The 21,461-nt window shown below is 38.2% G+C and overlaps 1 protein-coding gene across 2 annotated transcripts in view; it reads right to left on the reverse strand.

The window, feature by feature from the left end:
* Positions 1-4,146: 4,146 nt before the first annotated feature.
* HNRNPLL (heterogeneous nuclear ribonucleoprotein L like) overlaps positions 4,147-21,461 on the reverse strand; it is a 29,887-nt gene continuing 12,572 nt past the window's right edge. The window contains exons 4-13 of one of the 2 annotated variants that reach the window (XM_075046973.1): positions 19,761-19,846; positions 17,352-17,448; positions 17,188-17,260; positions 13,161-13,232; positions 11,259-11,476; positions 10,978-11,099; positions 10,362-10,563; positions 9,362-9,419; positions 9,146-9,244; positions 4,147-7,447 (exon numbers count right to left, since the gene is read on the reverse strand). In XM_075046973.1, the coding sequence (XP_074903074.1) occupies positions 7,392-7,447; positions 9,146-9,244; positions 9,362-9,419; positions 10,362-10,563; positions 10,978-11,099; positions 11,259-11,476; positions 13,161-13,232; positions 17,188-17,260; positions 17,352-17,448; positions 19,761-19,846 (1,083 nt within the window). In that variant the 3' untranslated portion in view covers positions 4,147-7,391. Of the gene's footprint in view, positions 7,448-9,145; positions 9,245-9,361; positions 9,420-10,361; positions 10,564-10,977; positions 11,100-11,258; positions 11,477-13,160; positions 13,233-17,183; positions 17,261-17,351; positions 17,449-19,760; positions 19,847-21,461 lie in introns of both variants that reach the window. The other variant, XM_075046975.1, reaches the window with a different exon arrangement.

Genomic DNA, 21,461 nt, shown 5'->3' on the forward strand with positions numbered 1-21,461 from the left:
ACCAGGCCAAGACACAGTACGGGCAGTCACACAATGACTGGGGAAATGGGGAATATCAGCACCTCAAGAGGAGTACAAGACAGAAGCAGCATAGGTGCTTGGAAAATGGCTTAAGAGCAGCTTCACATGGAAAGTGACCGCTTCTAAAGCGGTTCAAAGACTAGCCCCTCTCAAACACTGGTCAGCTATGAGCAGCTTACTGGAGGTAGGTCTCCTGCCAAGGCTGTCGGGATGGCAGCATGCTACAAGAAAGCAGCAACTGTTCCCTTGGAACACAAAGGCTGACACCACACACATACCATAGATGAACTCATGCCATCAGGGTTTCTGAACTGCTCTGTCCTTGGTATGAAAGGAGGTTTATCCTTAGCCAGGCGTTCTCCGGAAAGGTCTATAAAGCAGAGTTCCTGGAAAGCTGAGTCTGTTTTCAGCAATAAGAAATGGAGGTTGTGCTGGCAGTCTCAGGACAGGAGCTTACCACTCATTCCTTTGTGCCAGTCCAAAAGAGTAAGATTAGCTTCTGTTGTCCCTGCACCCCTGAATATCCCTGCTCTATTTCTTAGGAAGTTTCAAAATGTGCAGAAAACAGACAGATGAACAAGCTTTGTTAGGAAGCTTTGGGAAATAAAAAAAACGGAAGAGCTCCATTTCTTTTTTTGCAATAACAGGGTCATCAAAGATGCAGATGCTGGTTGTAATGGCAAGGGCAGGCTGAAGCAACACTCAAACATAAATGGTGTGTTATAGCCTATGGTGCAGAAACCAAGAGCAGGGTCACACTTAGCTATGAACTTGGGGTCCATATCCTGAAAGATATGGGGAAGTATTATCACCTTATTTATCTTCATGGAGAGAAACTTATCCTTTAGACTATTAGGTTAGGGGTTTTTTTTAATTATTAAATGAAAGGTATAGCTGAAAAAAAAACCCCAAGACTAGAGAGCATGTTCCTCTGAAATGCTTTGTAATAAGTCAATAGCACAGTCCTGATCTGAAATCCTGTGGTTCGTTCTTGTTGCTTCATGTTAGGACACAAAAAGGAAGAGTTAGAGGCACAAGAAGGATCCTTAAAAAGGCACAGGCAAGTCTTTGTCTATATAGCATCAAAAAGATGAAAAGTCACCATAGAATTATTGGGCAAGATTTAAGTATATAACTAAACTATTCCAGTTTGAGCTCTATCCTCAGAACTCCGAAGGTTGTTTTGATTTAAAGTGCACCCCCAAGAAGACAGGTAAGTGAGAATTAAAAGCTCAGTGAGTAGGATTCCCACCTTAAACTAGTGAAGTTTGAGGTTACCATGTTTCAGACAGAAGCCATGCAGTAACTTCAAAAAAGATTACCCAGGTCACTGTCTGACCAGGCTATTTCTTAGACACTCTTCTGAAGCCTTTCAACAGGACGCTTATCTAAAGCCCACTGATTTAATCTGATTTAGCAGTCCCAGTGCTGTGGTTAACAGAAGAGAAAATAGAAGCATAATCTATATTACATGCAAATCCCTGCATCCATGCCATTAAGTTTAAAATGGCCAGAAGTTTACACTTAGATGATAGAGAAAGCATCAACTAATATAAATTGTGCTTCCTGAAGTATCCAAAGTCTGCTGTATTAACAGCTTAAGTGACAGAAAATTCAGGACAGGAGAGTTTTAGTAAGCAAGCACTCCAGCTAATAACTTCGGAGGGCTTATTTGACTACTACCCACTTAAATCTGAGTGGAGCACAAACATCTGCAATTCAATTTTCTTACTAGCTTGAAGAAGGATGAGACCACAAATGGAGAGAAGAAAAGGCGGCAAGAGAAAATAAACAAACAGGTAATGGCTTACATGAAATTGAATAATTACATCCTGTATTCTGCAGCAACTGCCAACCTCAGCCATCCCCCATGCTACAAGCCCACTTCAGTGTTTTGTTCTGAATACTGCTATACTGCCCCTGCCAGGACTAATTTGTATTCCTGGATCCTGGACGCTTTTGGACAAGAGGGTTAATTATCTTGTCTTTTTAATAACTGCCGGCTCCCTGGCACATCCCTGCAGGAGTACTCATTCCCTTGCATGAAGACCCACTCAGTCTGCAGCTGCTCCATGAACATCAGGGAAGGAAAAAGTTAAATAAATCATGCCAGAAATTAAGACCTCGCATCAGCAGCTGCAACAGTGAAGAGGAATAACAGAAAACCCATCTGAATTAATGCATGGCTCTAGCCCAGGGAGCTGGCTGTGAAAGGCTAGAACAGGAAGGCTTGGCACAGGACAGATACCAAAGCTTTCTGAACACAAGAAAAGGGACTGAGGTTATTTCCTTTAGCGGGACATGGCCAAAGCACAGCACAAGTCATCTGGCTGCATTAGGTTCCTCCACATCCTGTGGCAATTACAATCCTTGGAGAAAGAAATCTTCTAACAGGGAAAGAGTATTACACATTAGGACACTTAACAGAACACAAGTATTTTGTTCTTTTAACTTGATGATATAACTATCTAGAAATGGAAGCTCTTCACTCTTTATCAAATCAGATGCTTTATCAGTAGAACTTGGGGGCCTCATCATCCCAAATCCTGAACAGCTATTTGTTTCAGCTTATTTTCATCTCTGGCTATGCCCCTGCCAGCTTTTGTAAGGAACCTGAATGGCATGCTAGAAACATCACATTATCACATCTGATCACCTCTCTCCATACACGTCAATTTTAATGGTACAACTGAGAAGATACTGTCTTACCACTCACTTAGCATGCATACAGTTTAACAGGTCAGGGAAGGAGAATGGAAACCCCTTGTTTTACAGATGAAGAATGATGCCAAGTATTTCTCAACTCAGACTTCCCTGGTGAATACTATTAACATTTTTCACATTCCAGTCCACTCCCAGACCATTCCTCACAGAAACAAAGGTAGGCTGGGAAGAGCTTAGATTAATTTAAAACATGTGGTCTTAACAATTAAGAACAAAAATAGCACAAGCTAGAAGAAATGAAGAAGTAAAAAACACCTCGCTTCTAAGATAAGATGGTCTTAGGTGAGGTCCTGCATATCAGACCACTTCATCCAGCTGCAGTTTGATGTCTACCTCTCACCCTTGTCAGCCCCACAGTCCCAGAGAGAAATGCAGGTCTAGTGAACTGTGCTCACCCCTGTTCCTCACTGCCTTCCTTCCAGAGGTCTTGCAGCACCACTTGTCCCTTGCTTAGATAGGACTCTCCAGTCACTTTTGCGTTTCACAACAAATCAGGCCACACAACATACTTCTCTCCAGCTGTTATTCAGTGAGGCCTTTCTCACCTGTCTTAGAGCAACACAACCCACGATGTAGGACAGCACCACAGTATCAGCAGCTAACCAACACACAGGAAACACTCTATGGAGACCAGACTGCTTTTCCCTTTACACTTTTCCCTTTCTTGGGGACTGTTGCTACCAGGGGACCCATATCAACAAGGTTTGTTTCCTTAAGGCTTACATTTTTGCCATGTATTCAGAGGGCACCATCAGCTCTTCTATGACAACGTGCCAGAGCGTTGCTTGGTCATAGCATCAAACATGCAAACTGATATAGGCAACCACTGCAAGGCAAGTTTTACAGCAGGACTCTTAAGTTACCTTTCATACACCGGGTATGTGAAGGTGGGAGGTTCTCAACCAGAGCACAGCTGCATCTAGTTTAAGGTAAAAATCAGAACAATGGTATTTTGTGCTTTAAGAACTCTTCATAGGAAGCTGAGCCCGTAACTAGAGTTTTATTTTCCCATGCCTTCTTGCACGCTATTTCTGGCCAAAGCCATGCCAATGCAAACAAGATTTTTTTTTTTTTTTTTTGAGATTATTACCACTTCTGTAATTGCCAGAAGGAAATAAACCAATAGACGGGTAGACATAAAAACCTGGAATGGCTAAAAAATCCACTAGTAGCTACAGATGTGAAAATACAAGGTATTTTCAAAAGAGGACACAAAAAAATCCCAAAGATGTTTAAACACATCCCAGACACAGGGCGGGCAGGAGGAAGAATTTAAACAAGCATGTTCATGTTCCCAGACTTCAATGTATTATTTAACAGAAGAGACTGAATGTCTCCTGCTAAGCCATCATAATATTCAAACAAGTTCAAGTGCTATTCACAAGAAAACACACAGCAGGAAAAGGAGCAAGTTGCATTTAATTACAACAAAGAGGGTTTCAGCCAGTTACAAGCCAGCTTACCCCAAACATTATCCCTTACTAAAAGACAGACTTAGTGACACCACTTTAAGTTGTATCATTCCTTTCATAAAGCAGGACACCCAAATACTTCCTGAATGGTTTCTTTAAAATCTTTTAGCACCCTAGCGATACACTCTTATCTTGTTGTGGTGGTACAGAAAGTCAAAAAGCAACTATTCCCACTTCTTGCATATAAGGGAAAATAAATATAAACAAGGGTTAGAGTATCATGAGAGAAGACAAACAGATCTCCACCTCAGTATATTGTTTACCTCCAATGAAAGGTGATCAATTAGAAAAAAGAAACTTAAAAAAAACACACAAAAAAACCCAAAACAAAAAAAACAAAAAACCCCAAACAGTGGAACAGACACAAAGATACTACAATGTGAATGCCAGCTGCTTACAAGCAGGGAATGTTCATAGCAATATTCACTATTTTGCTTGCATGGCTTATGCAAAAGAGAGAAAAAACTGCATTGAGATACCTTAATGGTTTAATTTTAATCTAACAAGTATAGTAATACCACTGCCAAATGATAGACAAACTTCACTCCCCTCAGAGCAACTACCTCTTCACCTGCCCCACTGTTTTGGCTCTATTCTAAAGAGCAAGATTATGGGTGAACACAGACCTCATTTGTGGAAGGAGACCAACCTCATTCCTCCCTGAGGACAAGCATCCATCCTTGCAATCCCAAGAGAAGACATTATTCTCTTTTTACAGCAAAACACCAACATGGAATCTTTCCTGTTCTCAGCTTTTACATGAATAAGATGATTGTTATAAGGAGAAAGAAGCTTGAACAATTTTTCAGTCTCCCCTCTTTTCTTCCCCACATGGCACAGGCTACTCATTTTGCATTTGGGACTTCCAGCTGGTATTGAGTCCTCTCAGATACACCTGGAACTAGTTTGTCCTCTGTTTTATCTGGGCAGTCACAGGAAAGATGCCTTTCACCTGAACATCTTAGGCACTGAATGCTGTGATCCACTGAGGACACTGAAACATTAAAGCGCCTTTTTTTTTTAAAAAAAAAAACAACAAACAGAACACCTGAATGCTTTAATCCTACATCCCAAACTGGAGCAACCGGTAACATACTATTTTTAGTGCTCAACTACAAACAACTTGACTTCTGAAACTACATTAACACAAATAGCAATGCAAGTTATGACAGAAGAAACAGGTTTCAACAGAACATTCACATTGATGGAAGAGAAATGAATGATTGGGAGAGACCTTTTACAGTTAAAACACTAGGCAGCACAGAACATTTCACTAGTACCCAGCATTCTGTTGGCAAGTAGCAAGATATGGCACATCGCCTTCTACACTGGGGCTCTTTGGAAGCAATTTCTGGGGGAAAAGCACTGAGGCTGAAAGAGTATTAGCAGCACCCCTAAAATGCAAGTCAGTTTGCCACCTACCAGTCAGGAGGCTAGTATTATTCCAAACCCTATTCAGAAAGAGGTGCCAAAGAGCAGCTGTCCTTCAGTTCCCAGTTCAGACATATTAGAAGCCTGATTTGAATACCTGAAATACTCATTACCTGAAGCATGAACAAAATGGAGGTAGATGGGCAAAAATAAATCATTATTGATGAGAAAACCTGAAGGACAGCTGACACATTTTCCCTTGTATGATAAGGTGTATATGCCTTGAAGTTAAGAATGGGGAAAATCCGGTCTGTATTTAAAGACGTGTGCAATGCCCACAGTCTGTAAACATACTGCAACATAATCTCTCAAGGACAAGCATACTGCACAAATAATCTTCCATAAAGGATGGATATGGATAAAATCCATAAAGACAGAACAAAACTTGTATGATAAAACATAAAATATCTGATAAAATAACTTCTCTCTGATGACTAAGAGCAGAACTAAAAGAAGCCCTCAACACTTTGCTGCAAATTCAGAAAGGGGAACAAACACAGAGCCGAGGACAACAGCTCCCAGACTTCCCTGCTTGGATTCCCATTTCTGGGAGTTTAGCCCAGGTAAGATGCAACTCCAGTTCCAGAAGAGAGAACAGAGGTTTCAAAGTACTAGGACAGAAGAAATCATCTTCCCCAAAGAGAAAGATTTCTCGCCTCATTAATTTCTTATCATGTAATTAGTTACATTACCTGAATCCCACCTAGATTACCTCAGTTTAAGTGAGAGGCTAGCCAAGTCTATTCACCCTATGAATTCTTTCATGGTCATAACATATGTAAGATAAATCAGACAAAAGAAAACATCAAATTAACTGTCTAGGTATGAGAGACTATGGTAGGGCTTGCTTTTTGTTTTAACTATTTTTACCACCTTGGCTTCCATTGTGATCGATCTTTTCACATATCCAACTTTTACCATTTAGTATGCCATAACCACTATTTAAAAAAAAAAAAAAGTCAAGAGGACATGTTAAACACCAAAGATTTAAGTTTAAATTATGGAAAATGAGGATGAACACATTGATACAGGCTTGCAATTTTAATTTTTAAAAGGCCCCTACGGTGGGACTAGCTATAGATGGCATCATGCTAATGCAAATGGAAAATATTTAAAAAAAAAAAACAACAAAACAAAAACCACACTTTAAATAAGTATGAATTCACACCATACACGTGTACATACTTAATTTTCTACATTAGCTTTGTTTGAACTATAAGTCAAGTCTATACTACTAAAAATTCGGTATGTGCAACATTAACCTGATTAAAGCATTTTATAAATACAAGCTTTTTAGTATTGCAACATACTTCACTACTTAAGATACTGAAAAACAAGTTCTACATTTAAAATTCTGATGTAATAGTTCTATCTGCCAATTAAGACTACAAATGGAAAAATACTTGCTAATCTTTAACATTATCGAAAATGCAAATATATTTCATTTTTGGAAGAAAATCTTGTTTATACTACTGGTGCTTCTTTAGACATTTGAAGATACTACACTAACAAAATACAAACTTTGTAGTAAGCTTACAACATGTACTTCTCAGAGGCAAAAAGAAAAAATCTGTTTTGTATTTATGAAGGAACATCCATTTATTATAAAACAAGATAAAAGATATTAGAATTAAGTTGAAACAAGGCAACATTAGAACAACCACTTTAGAGCTTTGTGAACGAAGTGTAGTTTTAAACTTGCAAATCAAGATGAACGGAGCTCTTAACATGCTGTCCTCTTCTCTATAAATGGGATGACGTAGAGAAGCAAAGCTTCAAGGTATAAGGGTTGGAGCCATCTGTAAAGAGACAACATATAACATACTCAGGGCATTTTACTGAGCATAGCTCTCCTGCTGATCAAGATCACCTTGCATAATCTGACAAGTTTACAAATTCTGTAGATTTAAGGCTCACACCTCCCTGCCTACCCTGCCAGTGGCCTGCAGATACCAGATGACCTGTAGTGTGTAATTGATAGTCTACCAGCATTTTTTAGACATAAAAACCAAGTGACGGATCTGATCACAAGGGAATATAGATAGAATTCCAAATGTTGTACTATACACGAAAAGACTTTATCATTATCGCTGCCTCTCTTCCTAGCTGAACTCTTTATAGAAGTAGTGCTTAACAGGCAATTTCAAATGCAAAAGGCATTTAAGGAAGTCAAGATTTAGACTGTGGCATTTCCATCAGAGACAGAGTGGCACTGGATAGTATTTACACGTGTTTGACTGAGAAAAGAAGAGCAGGATGTCCAGCACACCCTTCAGGCCTCTCCAGAAAGCGAAGCATAAAACAACCCTCCCCTCTATTTGGAAAGGCTGCCAAGACCCACAGATGGCAGCACACATCTGCCTCTCAGGTAATGGAAGATATGTCCTCCCGGCTCAGTCAACCTCAGACAAACTTACTACAGCAAGTCTTGAACAGCAGTCCTTGTTTTAAAATACTGCCTTTTCCTGTGATAGCTATATTTGATTATGCATTAGGGTTTGCCTTTTTCATGTTGAAAAAGTTCTTCTGCTGTTATCACCTCTCCAAACTGAAATAAATCTGAAATGATTAATAGTATGTTATCAATAATAGCTTAAAAAATATTCTGCCCCTGAAGTAGTCTCAATCCACTATTGAGAAGGTGGACAAAACGGGGTGGGGGGAGGGATAGGAAAGATTTAAACTGTTAACACTTGACAGGGAGACAAATCCATAATAGTTTGGAGAAGGTAGTTTAAAATAGTATTAGACATTGTGCTGGATTCAAAGTTATGTCTCCGAACAGCCGGAAAAATTCCATTTAATCCAGTAAACTATCTTAATTGTCCAGTGCAGATCTGCCCCAGTGTGTACTTGTTTAGCACATGAACTCCCCTCCATTCTTATTAGTTTGGAGCTAAACTCAGCTTGGCCTCAGAATTTCTGATTTGGAAGAGGACCCACTACAGGAGCAGTTAATTCAGAGCAGTAAGCTGTATAACTTAAAGAATCTTCTACCCAAACATATTGCAGATTTCTCTGCATTTATTGTGAAAGATATAAAAAGCTTCAGTAAGACATTATCCCTTAGGTTTGATTTTGATGACAGTGGATTTTAATGCTTTTCCTGCCTGCCCTCTCTTTATCCCAAACCAATTTTTTTTCCTCTATCTTTCTGTAACTTCAAAGTTGCAGAGCATATTTTGAGTTCTATAGGTTAACTCAAAAACTAAGGAGTGCCATTTAGATAGAAACTAATGGAACCTAAACTAGAGATTAAATACTGTAATATATATATATTACGTATAATATACAAATATGGTATTTGTATACTGTAATATATACAGTATATGTGTATGTATATATCTATAAAAATACAGCTTATATACATATAAGAACAACACGGTTTTTAGGTGCAGATTGAGCTGCTGAAGCCTCACCTTTTACAAAGGCAGTATCAACATGAAAGAAAGCAAGAAAAAAAATTTATAGCAGTAAGGTAAGTAAAACTGACTTACTTGGGACTCTTATCTGGTAGTGATTAAGTACAGTGAGAGCTTCCACTGCATCTGTCTTACATTCCCATTCCAACAGACCAGAGAGTGTTTTGGCAGAAGCTGTCAAAATGAGAAATAAAAATGGGAAGGAGGGGATCAGTAACATCTCCTGACAGCGTACACTCTTATCAAAACTGGAATCCAAATAACTCCCCAAACAGGTGAAAGTTTACTTACGTTTTGGATCAAACACTTTGTATTTAATAAAGCTGAGAACTTCATGATCCTCACATAACTGTCAGAAAAATAAAATAAGAGGTAAAACTCCAGTAAAAACGCACATAAACACATTAGCAAAAATGCCAAGTTCCTGGGAGACACACAAAAAAGGAAAATACTGACTCTTTAAGACAGCTTCCAAGAATTTATGGCAAATTATTATTTTAAAAATGTTTTGTTCTGTAGTATGCAAAACAAGGCTCCTATACCTGCGCTGTCCCATGATATATATGATTTTATAGGCACAAAAATTGTTAGAGTACTGCTATCACTACTACCTCAAACAATTTTTATATTTAAATAAAACCAAGTTCTTCTTTTCAACATTCCCACTTCAATACAGTAGCTCAGAAGTTGTACATACAAGCACACCACTCATGCACCAGAGTTAACTTTCAGAAAGAGCTTGAAAAAAAAAAAAATTTTTTTACTGAACTGAAAAAGAACTCACTGAACTGTCACCAGTTTTACCACTGCCTCCACTTGAGAGACCCAGTAGTACATGATTTAAGCATCCGGAGTTCATTTAGGACTCAACTGTGCAAACTGTTCCAGGTGCGTGCTTCTCTCCATTTCAAAACATCCTAGCAGTCATTAGAGTAACCATCTCAGGGAGTCAGTAAATCTTTTGCGAATTGTAGTCCTAACTTTTCCTGTATTTGGCTTCGTGTGAGTCTTTTCCCCTTCCTCCACAAAAAAAAACACCACATTAAGCTCCTCAACTTAATTTCCAAGATCTTGTTTCTCACAATAAAAAAAAAAATTTAAAAAAATAAATGGAGAGAATAATGCCAGAATTGTCAAAATAGCAAGTCCTACATAGAGAGGCTACAAACCTGTTTTAAGAACCAGTTCTCTTCCAGTCACTATCCCAGTTATTTCTTTTAAAAAGTAGCACAGCGTAAAGCTAGGATTGAGCCCCAAAGCACTGTATGTCACAGTCATTTCAACTGCCTACCTTTACAAATGTTTCTTCAGTTACACACAGGGGAACATTATAATAATGCAGCACACAAGAGGGTGGTTGGATGATGTTCTTAGATGCTTGGCCAGCACTGGTGAAACGATTATTCTTACTCATTGCAAAATCCTTGTAACTACTCGTGCCATCCTCCAGTTCAAATATCTGGCTTGGAACTACTGAATGCTGCTTGGAAACACTGGGATTTAAGGATAGAGATATACGTAGTTAAAGTTTCTTAAATAATTAAGACTTGCATACTTTGCACACAGATTATCGATCTAACCAGAACAGAGCTGGCATTTCTTTACAACAATTTGAAATAGAAGGAGAAGAAGATGGATTGGATTTGAAACCTTCCTTAAAAAATTGTAGAAAGGATGGATAAGGCACATTAGGGAATACAGTTTATTAACAGCCAATCCATGTAATGCCCATATGCTTTATTAATAAAATAATAATAAAAATTATAAATAGTAATAAATAAATGAATAATAGTTGCAAATTGGAAATCGTAACTCCAACAATGATAACAGAACAATGAGATATTGTCCATTTGCAACCTCATTCCATCTGCCCACTGAAGATTATTAATCTGATAAAACATATTTACCAGACGTTAAGTCTCTTTCCAAATAACTTGACATTGTTGAGATGTGTGACAGCTCTTTCCACAGCATACTCATCACCCATTTCAACCAGTGCCGTGCCTGGAATAGTCTTCATAAATTTCACCTAAGATAGATAAGGGAAAAAATGACATTGCAACAAACAGCCCAACCAAGAGTTTTGTAAGTTATTAGCAAACATTTTTAGACCATCTCAGCCAGGCTTTTTCCAAAACAATTTAAATGACTATAGTAGTTTCCAAGCTTCTAGAAAATTATGCCTTACCTTCTCAATGTTTCCATACAGGCAGAACAGGTTGAAGACCCTTGAACAGTTCATCTTTAGCTGATGCAACCCACTAACCATGACAACTGACCCAGAAGGATTTCCACCATGCATGTAAGAAGAGGATGCCTGGGGCAACGGATAAGCAACAAGTTCTGGAGTGTCCCGAGATCCCATTCGGTACCGGCTTGGCAATGGCAACAAAGGACCGTGTGACCCTAAGAGATGAAAGACCATGCTTTCACATTGTTTGAAATAAGTTTCACTACTTAATTATGCATTAAAGCCCACATATGTAATGCATATTTAAAGGAGGGGGAGGTGAAACAACGTTACAGCAGTTTCCATTAATTCTTTTTCCAATTAAAACCCCAAAACAATCCCCCCAAAACAAAAAAAAACCCTACAAAAAAGAACAAAAAACCTCCACCACAAAACAAGAAAACCCCTCGTCTATTCCCTTTAATGTTCCAAGTCTCTTCTTAGATTACCAGACAAGAAGGAAGGAGCTGTTTCATGGTATTGTTTTTATACACAAGTGAAAAAATTATTTCAGTAATTATAAAAATTCCTGCACCATACAAAATATTTGAACATAAATCTATCAGAAGAAATATTTAAAATAATAAACCTTCAGCAATATTGCCATGTCTACTTATAGAGCTATATGACGCCAAGAAAGAATATTACAAAGTAGGGAAAACAAACCAAAAGGAGTGAACTTTTAGCCAGAGGTCAGGAGAGGAGATGATACAGCTCTTTTCCAGAGACAAGAGATTAAGTCAGAAGACTGCCTTTCTACAAACAGCTCATTTGGAAGAAACAGGAATACTTAAACCCCTACATTAACACAAAATGAAACTGTCCTATTTTCAACTACAGGAGAAGTGACAAGTTTCACTGAAATAAACATTTTTTTTTTTAATTAAGAAACATTACTAGTATGCAATACTTCTGTTTATAGAAAACATCAGTATTACAGACCAATGAGAGGATTCCTGTTCTGAGACAAAAATAATGTGAAATTCACATAAGCCAAGTACAAAAGGAACCTTTTGTCCTTTTTCCCCCCAGCAAAAAGCAGTAGTAAGAGGGAGACAGTGGTATAGGAGGAGACAGCCATACTACTTAAGGTAGAAGGGTGTATCAGAAGAATGAAAAAACATCAGTGAATACAAGGTGGAACTTGGAAATTCTGGAGATTTGAAGAACCTTTGGAGAGTAGGTAGAAGGCCAACCTACAGTGTAAAATATCATCAATACATTTGCAAAGAAAGAGGCAAGACAAATCACATTGCATCTGACAGTTAAGAAAGTAAATAACTAGACCTCTCTGAGGTCTTGGTACAACACATGAAAGTGACAGCAGATCTTCATTTACAGATAGCATTGGTAAAAACCACAGCGCTTTACAGCACTAATTCCAAAACATCATTCTTATACAGTCGCATAGCTATACCTTCTCAGAATTAGCTCATTAGAAGAAACGCAAAGCCCACAATTCACAGCTTTGCACACAAGAACATCAAAGAGCTCTGTGTTGCATCAAACCATTGATCAAGCTATGTTGCCATTTTCTGAAAGAAAACTGCTTTCCTAGTACAGATGTCATTTTCCATCCATTGCTAGGGTGATGGCAACTGAAAGGCAACATTCTTCCAAGGAATAAATTTGTAGAGCCGGATGCTGTCCGTGAAAGGAAGGAAGAGGTACGGCAATAAATGCACACAGATTTCAGTGAATCACTAGCATTTTCAGAACGTGGACTGACAGCACTGCACGTACAGCACAACAGTGAACTACTCATGCTGTAGGGGTCCACAGTTAAGCACTGATTGAATATTTAGAATTCCACATAACATGTAAAGAAATCATAACCACCTGTCATCCTATGTTACTTACCATAACCATCATGTCTAAATGATGATGGGTGCTCTCCCAAAATAGCTTGCCTCTGGCGACCCTTCCCTCTGTCTAACATGTGGGAAGGGAAAGAAAACAGTTTAGTATGCACAACTATACACTTGATTTCTCCAGTTAAGACACAAAGCTTCTAGTTAAGAAGCAAAAAAGTAATTTGAGTCCTTGTTAATTTTATAAACAATTTCTCATTCATTATACGGCTAAAACCACAAGCTGTAGCCCTGGGACACCAAAATTAAATGACTGCCTCTGTATAACAAACTGCACTTAAGTTGATTTGGGGCAGTAGCCAATGAGGAGATGCAGACATTTAAAGTTTATGGATATACCCAATAGTTTTCCTAAACAGACACCACACATTAGTATAGATAACACCATACAGCAGGATTTACCTATGTGTCTCTTAAAACAAATTTGAAATGCAGTACTTTTGAAAGACAGTACCTGAATCATAATATTAGCTTCAACAGCAACACATTTTCAAAGTGGGCTTCTTTCAAGAAGTTTCAGCATAAGCCAACAACAACCTGTATTACATGGTTTCATAATCAGTAAACAGAGAGCATTACATATGTGTACATATATATTTACAGAACACCTACTGATTTATGGGCGTGCTGAAAGGATTGTACATTATTGCATTATCAGCAGCACATAACAGTTCAATTGAAGAAAAACATCACTGAATAATGCACTTAAACAACGGTCAATCCTTTAAGAAAACCCAGTTCTCTAGGATATAAAGTTAAGCAAGGGGTCTACATTACTGGAGGAAAGCAATGCATCACAGCCAAAGCTGTATTTTCTAATCAGGTCCATGCTGCATGACAAAGAAAATCTAAACTTCCAGATTTTTTTGTGGTAAGCAACAACTGATTTCTTATAATTAAAAAAGCCACATTGAAAAGGTGGAGAAGACATTTATCAGTTTACAACAGTTCCCAGGAAATTTAGGTATGACTGCTGAAAATGGCAACTCCAGCCCGGTGCAGCTGGAGGTATTTCCCCTGAAGAACAGCAACTATTTCCATTAGAAAACACAACAGTGGGAGATGAAAACACATGTGCCCTTTCAGCTCAGTATTTGGAGGACAGGTTCCAAGTCAGATATTTACTTTGGCAATAAAGCCTGAAGAGAGAACCGTGCTGAATGCCTTCAAATATATAGAAGAAAGATTACTTTTGTCAAGTTTTGTTTTTCTATTCCCTTTTCAGGGTAACAGCTCTGGTTCTTGGCTCTAAAAAGCAAATAGGCAGTCAAATGAAGTGTTTTGAGCATTTAAACTGTATGCAGTAATCATCTTTCAGAAAAATCAAGTTTATAATACCAGTCTGTGGAGCTAAATCCTTTGAAACTGCACACAGTAATATAATAAAGGACCATATTCTTTCAAATAAAGAATTCTGGGAGACCACAGTTTGACAAATATTTCCTCCTCGTGATGGTGTAGTCCACTGCTCTCTCCTTGCCCCATACTCGTTCCTTCCTTGAACAAAGTCCCTCAATGGTGCCAGTACAAATACTTGTGCAAACAGGCATTGAAACAGGAGAACTGATCTGTGTTAAAAATAACTCTGAAAGGAAAGATTCTTTATAATCTAGTTTAAGTTTGGGGTTTGTTGGTTCTTTTGGTTTTGTTTTTAAATCAGGTCCTTGAGTCACTGCATATGCTGGTATTACCACCAAAAGAAATGCTCCAAACTACAGTTTGAACTTTCTGGTGAAAAGCAAGTAGAATGCTAGAAGTCAGCCATTTTGGGGGGGTTCAATCTAACGGAATATGGGTTCATAGCAGCAAGCACTTATTAGGAAGTTTACTTAAATGGAGAAATACTACAGGGAAGTCTGTAATTTGTTACCATAAAGAACTAAAAACAGTTCTTTAAGAAAAAACACATTAGCGAAATGCATTTCCTTCCTAGAATTTGAGGGGGGATGTGAAATTCTGAAAGGATATATTAGCATGCCTGTCCTCAGAATGAAAATTCCTTTGGGCTACGATCTTGTTTGCTGCAGTCAGATCCCTACAGTTTGGGTCACATTAGGTTCAAAAGCCAAACAATGCTGCTGCAAGAGTAAATTGAAACACAAATATGAAAACACACTCTCTCTCTGTCCTGGATTACTTTATGGGCAAAATTCCTCTAGATGCCTGCTTTTTCAAGCACATTTCAGTATTCATTCAACAATTTATATTCCCATTTCCTAGATAAATGGATGTGGGCCACAGGAAATGAAAACTCATGCTATATACAGTATAGCATGATATAAATACATATAATGCAAGTCTAATTCTTTTCCTCTTATGTGTAGTAGAGTGACATATAGAAAATAGAGACAGACTGTCAAAATAACAAGGAAAACAAGAGAGTAGAGTGAGAGTTCTTGAGAAAGAGCAAGCCATACCTATCATAAGTTTTTCATTTTCCACTGTTTTCTCTAGCTTGGGGAACATTTAGTTCATACAGCCATATCTATCTGCAGACCAATTACATAATGTAATTAGATGCACAATGTTACAAGTCAGCCTCCAAACACTGCAATAATCAAAAGATATGAGGGTCAAATTAATCCTTCAGATTTTCAGAATTCAAACCTTCGGATTTTTTTCTTGCCCTTGAGCTTCTTCAAAATCCCTTTTTTAACTCAGGAATTTGAGAAAAAAATTTGAATCCTGATACAAATAGTCATAATCTACAAGCTGCAACCAATACTGTAGCTCCCTTGTTAACTTTTTACAAGAACTTCATTTTGAAAATTCAAGCCCTAAGTTTTAAGTTGTACAACAGGTTTACAAGCCCAGCGTCTCTGCAGAATTACTCTGAAAGTGCGTATCACTTGAGACGGCCAAAGCCCTGGTTCTCATATAGCCCTTGATAGGTAGATACTCTATCTTGGACACATTGTCTTCACTTTTCTAACTTTACATTGCACACATTACTGTACATAAGTTACTGAACACTGCACTCAATAGTTACAGACTTTTTTTTTTTTTCCAAAATAAACACTTTACAGGAGTTAGGCTACACAGCAATTTGTCTTTACATATATAGTTATAGTTTTCACTGACACGAGTTAAGCTCTGGTAATTCTTACAGCTGAGTACTTAAAGAGACAGTATGCCTGTACCAATTATGAATCTCCCTATTTTAATACTTAAGTATAACTGAGGGGACCTATCTGATATTGCACTGCTCAGTTCCAACTATCTATAGATAAGTATTAAACTTCCCTACTACTAGACAATATTTACACTGTTAAGACTGAATGCAACTCTCACATACAGCAAGTAAAAAAAAGATTACAATGTCAATGATATCAACAAGAGGCTCTTAATTTTGGAGGTTCTCAATTTTTCAATTGTAATTTTAAGGGAAATAAGACCAGCATACATACAAACTTGAACAGAATGGGTCCAGTCTATCATGTTATTCATCCCATACAAATCTGAAGTACTCAAAGGTCCTCCTTTAAAAACTTGTGGTGGTGGTGCATGCAGTATGCAGACAAGGTGAATTGCAAGTCTGAGTTTTTTCAGAGGGTTTGTTTGTTTATTTGTTTGGTTTGGTTTTTTTTGCTGATGCCGATGTGGTGCATGATGAAGTGTAGAGTCAGCCTGCTGAAGTCCTCTATCCTTCTTAATGCCTCGTCCAACATAGGGGAAAAGAGTCCTTTCGAAGGAGAAGCAGTGTGCAAGTTTGTAGTTTGTAAGGAATAGTCTGTACCAGGTTTCCTCTCCTCCAAAGAGAGAGAGCTGCTTGGAGAAATGCAAGTCCTTGAGAACTGCGAAGGTGCTTGCAGGTGTGGGCTCCTTGTTGAACTAAGTGGCTCAAGCACACGGCAGTAGGGGGCCCTAGGGCTCAGGGTTACTTCCCTGGCGTGTGAACACAGCCTTCAGCAGCACTGGCTTGCTTTGAAATGACTATTGCCATACAGCCTGACCACGTATAAAGGATTGTCATTAGTACAGTCAAACATCTACAGCGATAACATACGAAAACCTACCTCGTCGGCCCAGATACGGCTTAGTGTAGTCCCAACTATCGTTGTCGTTTCTAATGACATTAAGTCGAGTTGGCTGTTCAAACAAAGTAAAAGTGAAAAAGGTTAAGTCATATATATATATATAGTTTTTCCAGTAAAATTAAAAGAGAAGGTCCAAGCATTACCCTTGCATATTCAATTTTTAGTGTGCAGCACCCTGCATAAATATCTGCTCCATTGAGTGCAGCCTTCGCCTTCTGGGCACAAAACACTGATTCAAACATACACATCATGTTAAGGTTTTCTTTTCACCAGGTGTCTCATTCATGTCCCTTTCTCCTGATATGGCTTTATTTTTGTAGCCTACAGATATTTCACTATTGTATGCCTTACAAGAACTCTATACAGACTTTAATATAAAATTACCAACAAGTGTGTATATATATGGGTTCAACTTCTGTTAAGCACCTGTTTTTGAGATGTAAGTAGCACGTGATGACACCATTCTATATAAATTAGCAAATTCTTCAGTGTGGATTATAAAGATGCAAGCTTTATTCATGCTCTGAGCTTCGGCTGTTTGAAAGGGGATATCCTGGTGGATTTAGTAACTTTCATCAGAGGACACAGAAAGTTACCAGCAAGCCTAGAGAATATTTGAAGGGAAAGTTTGAAGGGAAAGTTCAAGCTGCATCATTCGGGAAGTGATCAGAGCTCAGGGGTGAGAAGGCATGACTTAAGACAATGCATCCCTTCTCACAGCTAGCATTAGCTAGAGACTTGTGGGTAGGGAGAACGTGAACTCAGCAGTTACTTTACAGCAAAAAGAACTAAGAAACAGTATGCCCTTTTCAGCTTGTTAGCCAAATAAAACCACAGAACTCAAGAGATAATTTGAATGAACAAACGATCATCTTGCATCAAAAAATAGAACACACGGATTGTTTTAAATCCACGGCTCAAGGCAGATGCAAGTACCAGGCTCCAACATACAGGTTATTTCATATCCTCCTCATACACCAAGATGAGTTCTGTGACTAGCACAAAAATGTACCTGAGCCTTGGCACGTGGCAATCTACAATCTCATACATACTCAAAAACATACAGCATCAGAAAGCCCAAACCTTGCAGCAGACCAGACATTTTGCACCATCCTTTGATACAGTTTAGTGAAATTTTTGAAGTAGTCTGTATCAATAGCATATCCCTTGTGTTTTACCACATTCCTACAGCCCAACTTCTTCCAACATGATGTAGGTTCACTGTGGAATTTAAGAGTGAGAAAAGTTAAGCTTCCCAGACCTCTAAGAAATTGTCTGACACTGGCTAGAACTGTGGGAGCACATTTGCAAAAGTAATGGGTACTGCAATTAGCATTGGCATTTGAGTAAATTTTTGAACTTTTCAAACAAGGCTTGTCTTGAAGCTCACTTCCCCACCCCCATGCCAAACTGCTGCATTACTTTGCTCACATTTGTGAGTTTCCTTTCAATTGCTGGTTGTTTTTGTTTTTAATGAAAGACATGTTGCAGATTTCAATTCAAAGGACAGAAGCATGGCAGTTCCAAAGTATGCGCAGGATCCTCCCCAGAACTTCCCTAATCTTTCACAAGATGCAGAATAACCTCCAACTGTACAAGTCATCTGATCCAGGCAACACCACTTACCACAAACATGACATACTATCATAGTAAGTCAAAATACTGTCTGTTAGGACACACAGTTTAAGTCTTCTACATAGATAAACAGCTTGCTTTTATGGAAGTTAGGGTAATTCTTTTTGCCTGGCAAATCATCAGTGCAGCCACCGGTTAAGTCATACATTACAGAAGTGACCCACTAATAAAGCCTGCCACATCAGTAGCATCTGAAATCACAGAAGAATTTGATATTTTGGTACAATTTTGTCCAAATAACAGCTTGGAAATGGAGAGTAATCAGTCTCTGTGAAGAGGGCTATCAGAGTTTTATAAACTAAGGCGTAACCATATCAGACTTTGGACTTTGCAAACCACAGTAACACATCAACGACTCTGAACATTCATCCCATGTACAACTTAATGCTACAAATACAGTAAACAGTAGGATAACAGAGGGAATTTCCTCAACACATGATAAACACATCAAGGAGGCCTAAGGTGGTCTCGTGCTTTATTAAAGCCAGAATAATAAACCAAGCAGTATATATTAGAACTATTTTAGAAGAGTCTGAAGAAGTCAAACTGCACCTCTGCAATCCTTTACCCATTTCCTGAGTATCAACACAGGCAGAAGCCATGAAACTTTTGTGTATAATGCACTGTAAATCTATGACATATTTCCTGTCTGCAATTACTCGCTTTAGGGCCACTTATAAACATCATTACCAAGACCACTGTTGACACTGTCATTTTCCTATAAAGACAACATGTTCAAGTGCTATTCTGTCTTACAGACACAGAGAAATTGGAAATTACCATGTCTTAGATAGAAATTAAAAAAAAAAATTGGTCTCAAAATTACGCAGTATTTTTCTGACATTCTCACATTAAATCCCATCTGCAGTTAAGAACCTACAGCAAAAAAAAAAAAAAAAATCACTCAGAAAGGATATTCAACCATAGCTTGTATTCCATTCCTCTTGAATATAACAATGCGCTGAACTTTTCCAACAGGGTTGCACACGGTATACAAGACATCCTAAGAAAGAAGAAAGAAATACTTTAGTCAGATGTGAAATTTCAAACACTTTAGGTCCACAGAACATTTTCTTGCATTGACATTTAAATGCCAGAGAGCAAAGAAAAAGCTTATTAACTTTTCATTTATAATTTTCTCTGTACAATTTATACATTCATGATTAGCACTTTTATGGATTAATATAGTACAGGCAGTCAAATCTGAAAAACAGGAAAGCTTCTATAAGAAGTACTCATGCAAACATTAGTTTAACAAGTATCTTCAACTGTGTTAAAACCCAATAACTGCATCCATGTCTCAAGCTGTGCTCCCTTTTAAGCATGCACTGCAGTAGTTTTACCAAAGCAAAGAGAGACAAAATGACACTGTAGTTATAGCACATTTCATTTCGTAAGACTCTAGCAGCTGAGGGTTTTTTTAATTTTTCATGTTCATTTTCAGAAGAGTAATCAGGGGTAGTCCACGATTTAAGCTTAGGTAGCTTATCAAAAGGAGATTTTCAATCGTATTCACCTGAATCAAACACACTGCAAGTGGTTACTGTGCTTCTCCACTTAAGGCAGAGAAAGTTTCTGACAGGAAACACTGGATTCATTCAAACTCATTGTTAACACTCTGCTTTCACCAGCATTTGCCTATATTACAAGGAACCAATAAAATTCACGACCGTCTTCCGTGCTGCAGGGGAACCAAACAGTAACAAGAAAAGCTCGCCTTACTGCACATCAGGCCAGGCTTATGATGTGCTAGGAGTAATCTCAAACAACAGCCATTTACACACAATTCTGACATCACGGTACCAGAAACTAGTCTCCAGCATGAATCTGGCCAAGAAAAGTAAGTTTATTTTAGAGTGATTATACACCCATACTCCCAAGACTCAGGCTTGAGAACCTGAACAAACAGGACTGTGATTTCTTGAAACAATTCACCTGTTAGATCACGTTCAAACAGCTGAAAAGCACATAAGCTTTACTAGACAGCCAGTTTCATAGCTAAACCTAGCAAGCAAAGGCATGCTCAGTGAAACAATCTACCACAATCTATTCTTTCCTTCCTTTCTTTCTATCTAAATCAAATACTTCCAAAGTGCTCATTCCAAGATCTTACTGTATGTCCTCAGGTTTATTTGGGGGACAAGGGGGGGGGGGAAGTAGATACAGTATTTATTATTATCTCCTGCAGAATAGCAGAGGAATTGGGAGACAAAGCGGTGGGGTGCATGCTGGATTTCTTAAAAACCAAAACAAACACACCCCCACATACACAAGAAGAAACTAGAAAAAGAGGATGTCTTATTGCTGGCTACAGCTGCAGTGGTGTAACTCCTGGCTTATATAAAGTACCATAAGCTTTAATATACTGGCATATTACCACTAAAAAAACAAAACAAAACAAAACAAAACAACAAAAAACAAACAACAAAAAAACCCAACCAAAACAAACCAAAAACATTGTCCATGCTCAGGGGCCTTGCTCCAGACACTAGTGAATGTTTTGCGTAGCTAAATGAAGCAAGCAGAGGAGATGGTCAACCTTAAGATTTTCAGAAGTTGAACAGACATTTTTAGAAAGGATTCAAGCAGCCTGAACCCCTAAAAAACTAAGACTTATG

This window comes from Buteo buteo, chromosome 15 (assembly GCF_964188355.1).
Source record: "Buteo buteo chromosome 15, bButBut1.hap1.1, whole genome shotgun sequence".
NCBI classification, from domain to species: Eukaryota; Metazoa; Chordata; class Aves; order Accipitriformes; family Accipitridae; genus Buteo; species Buteo buteo.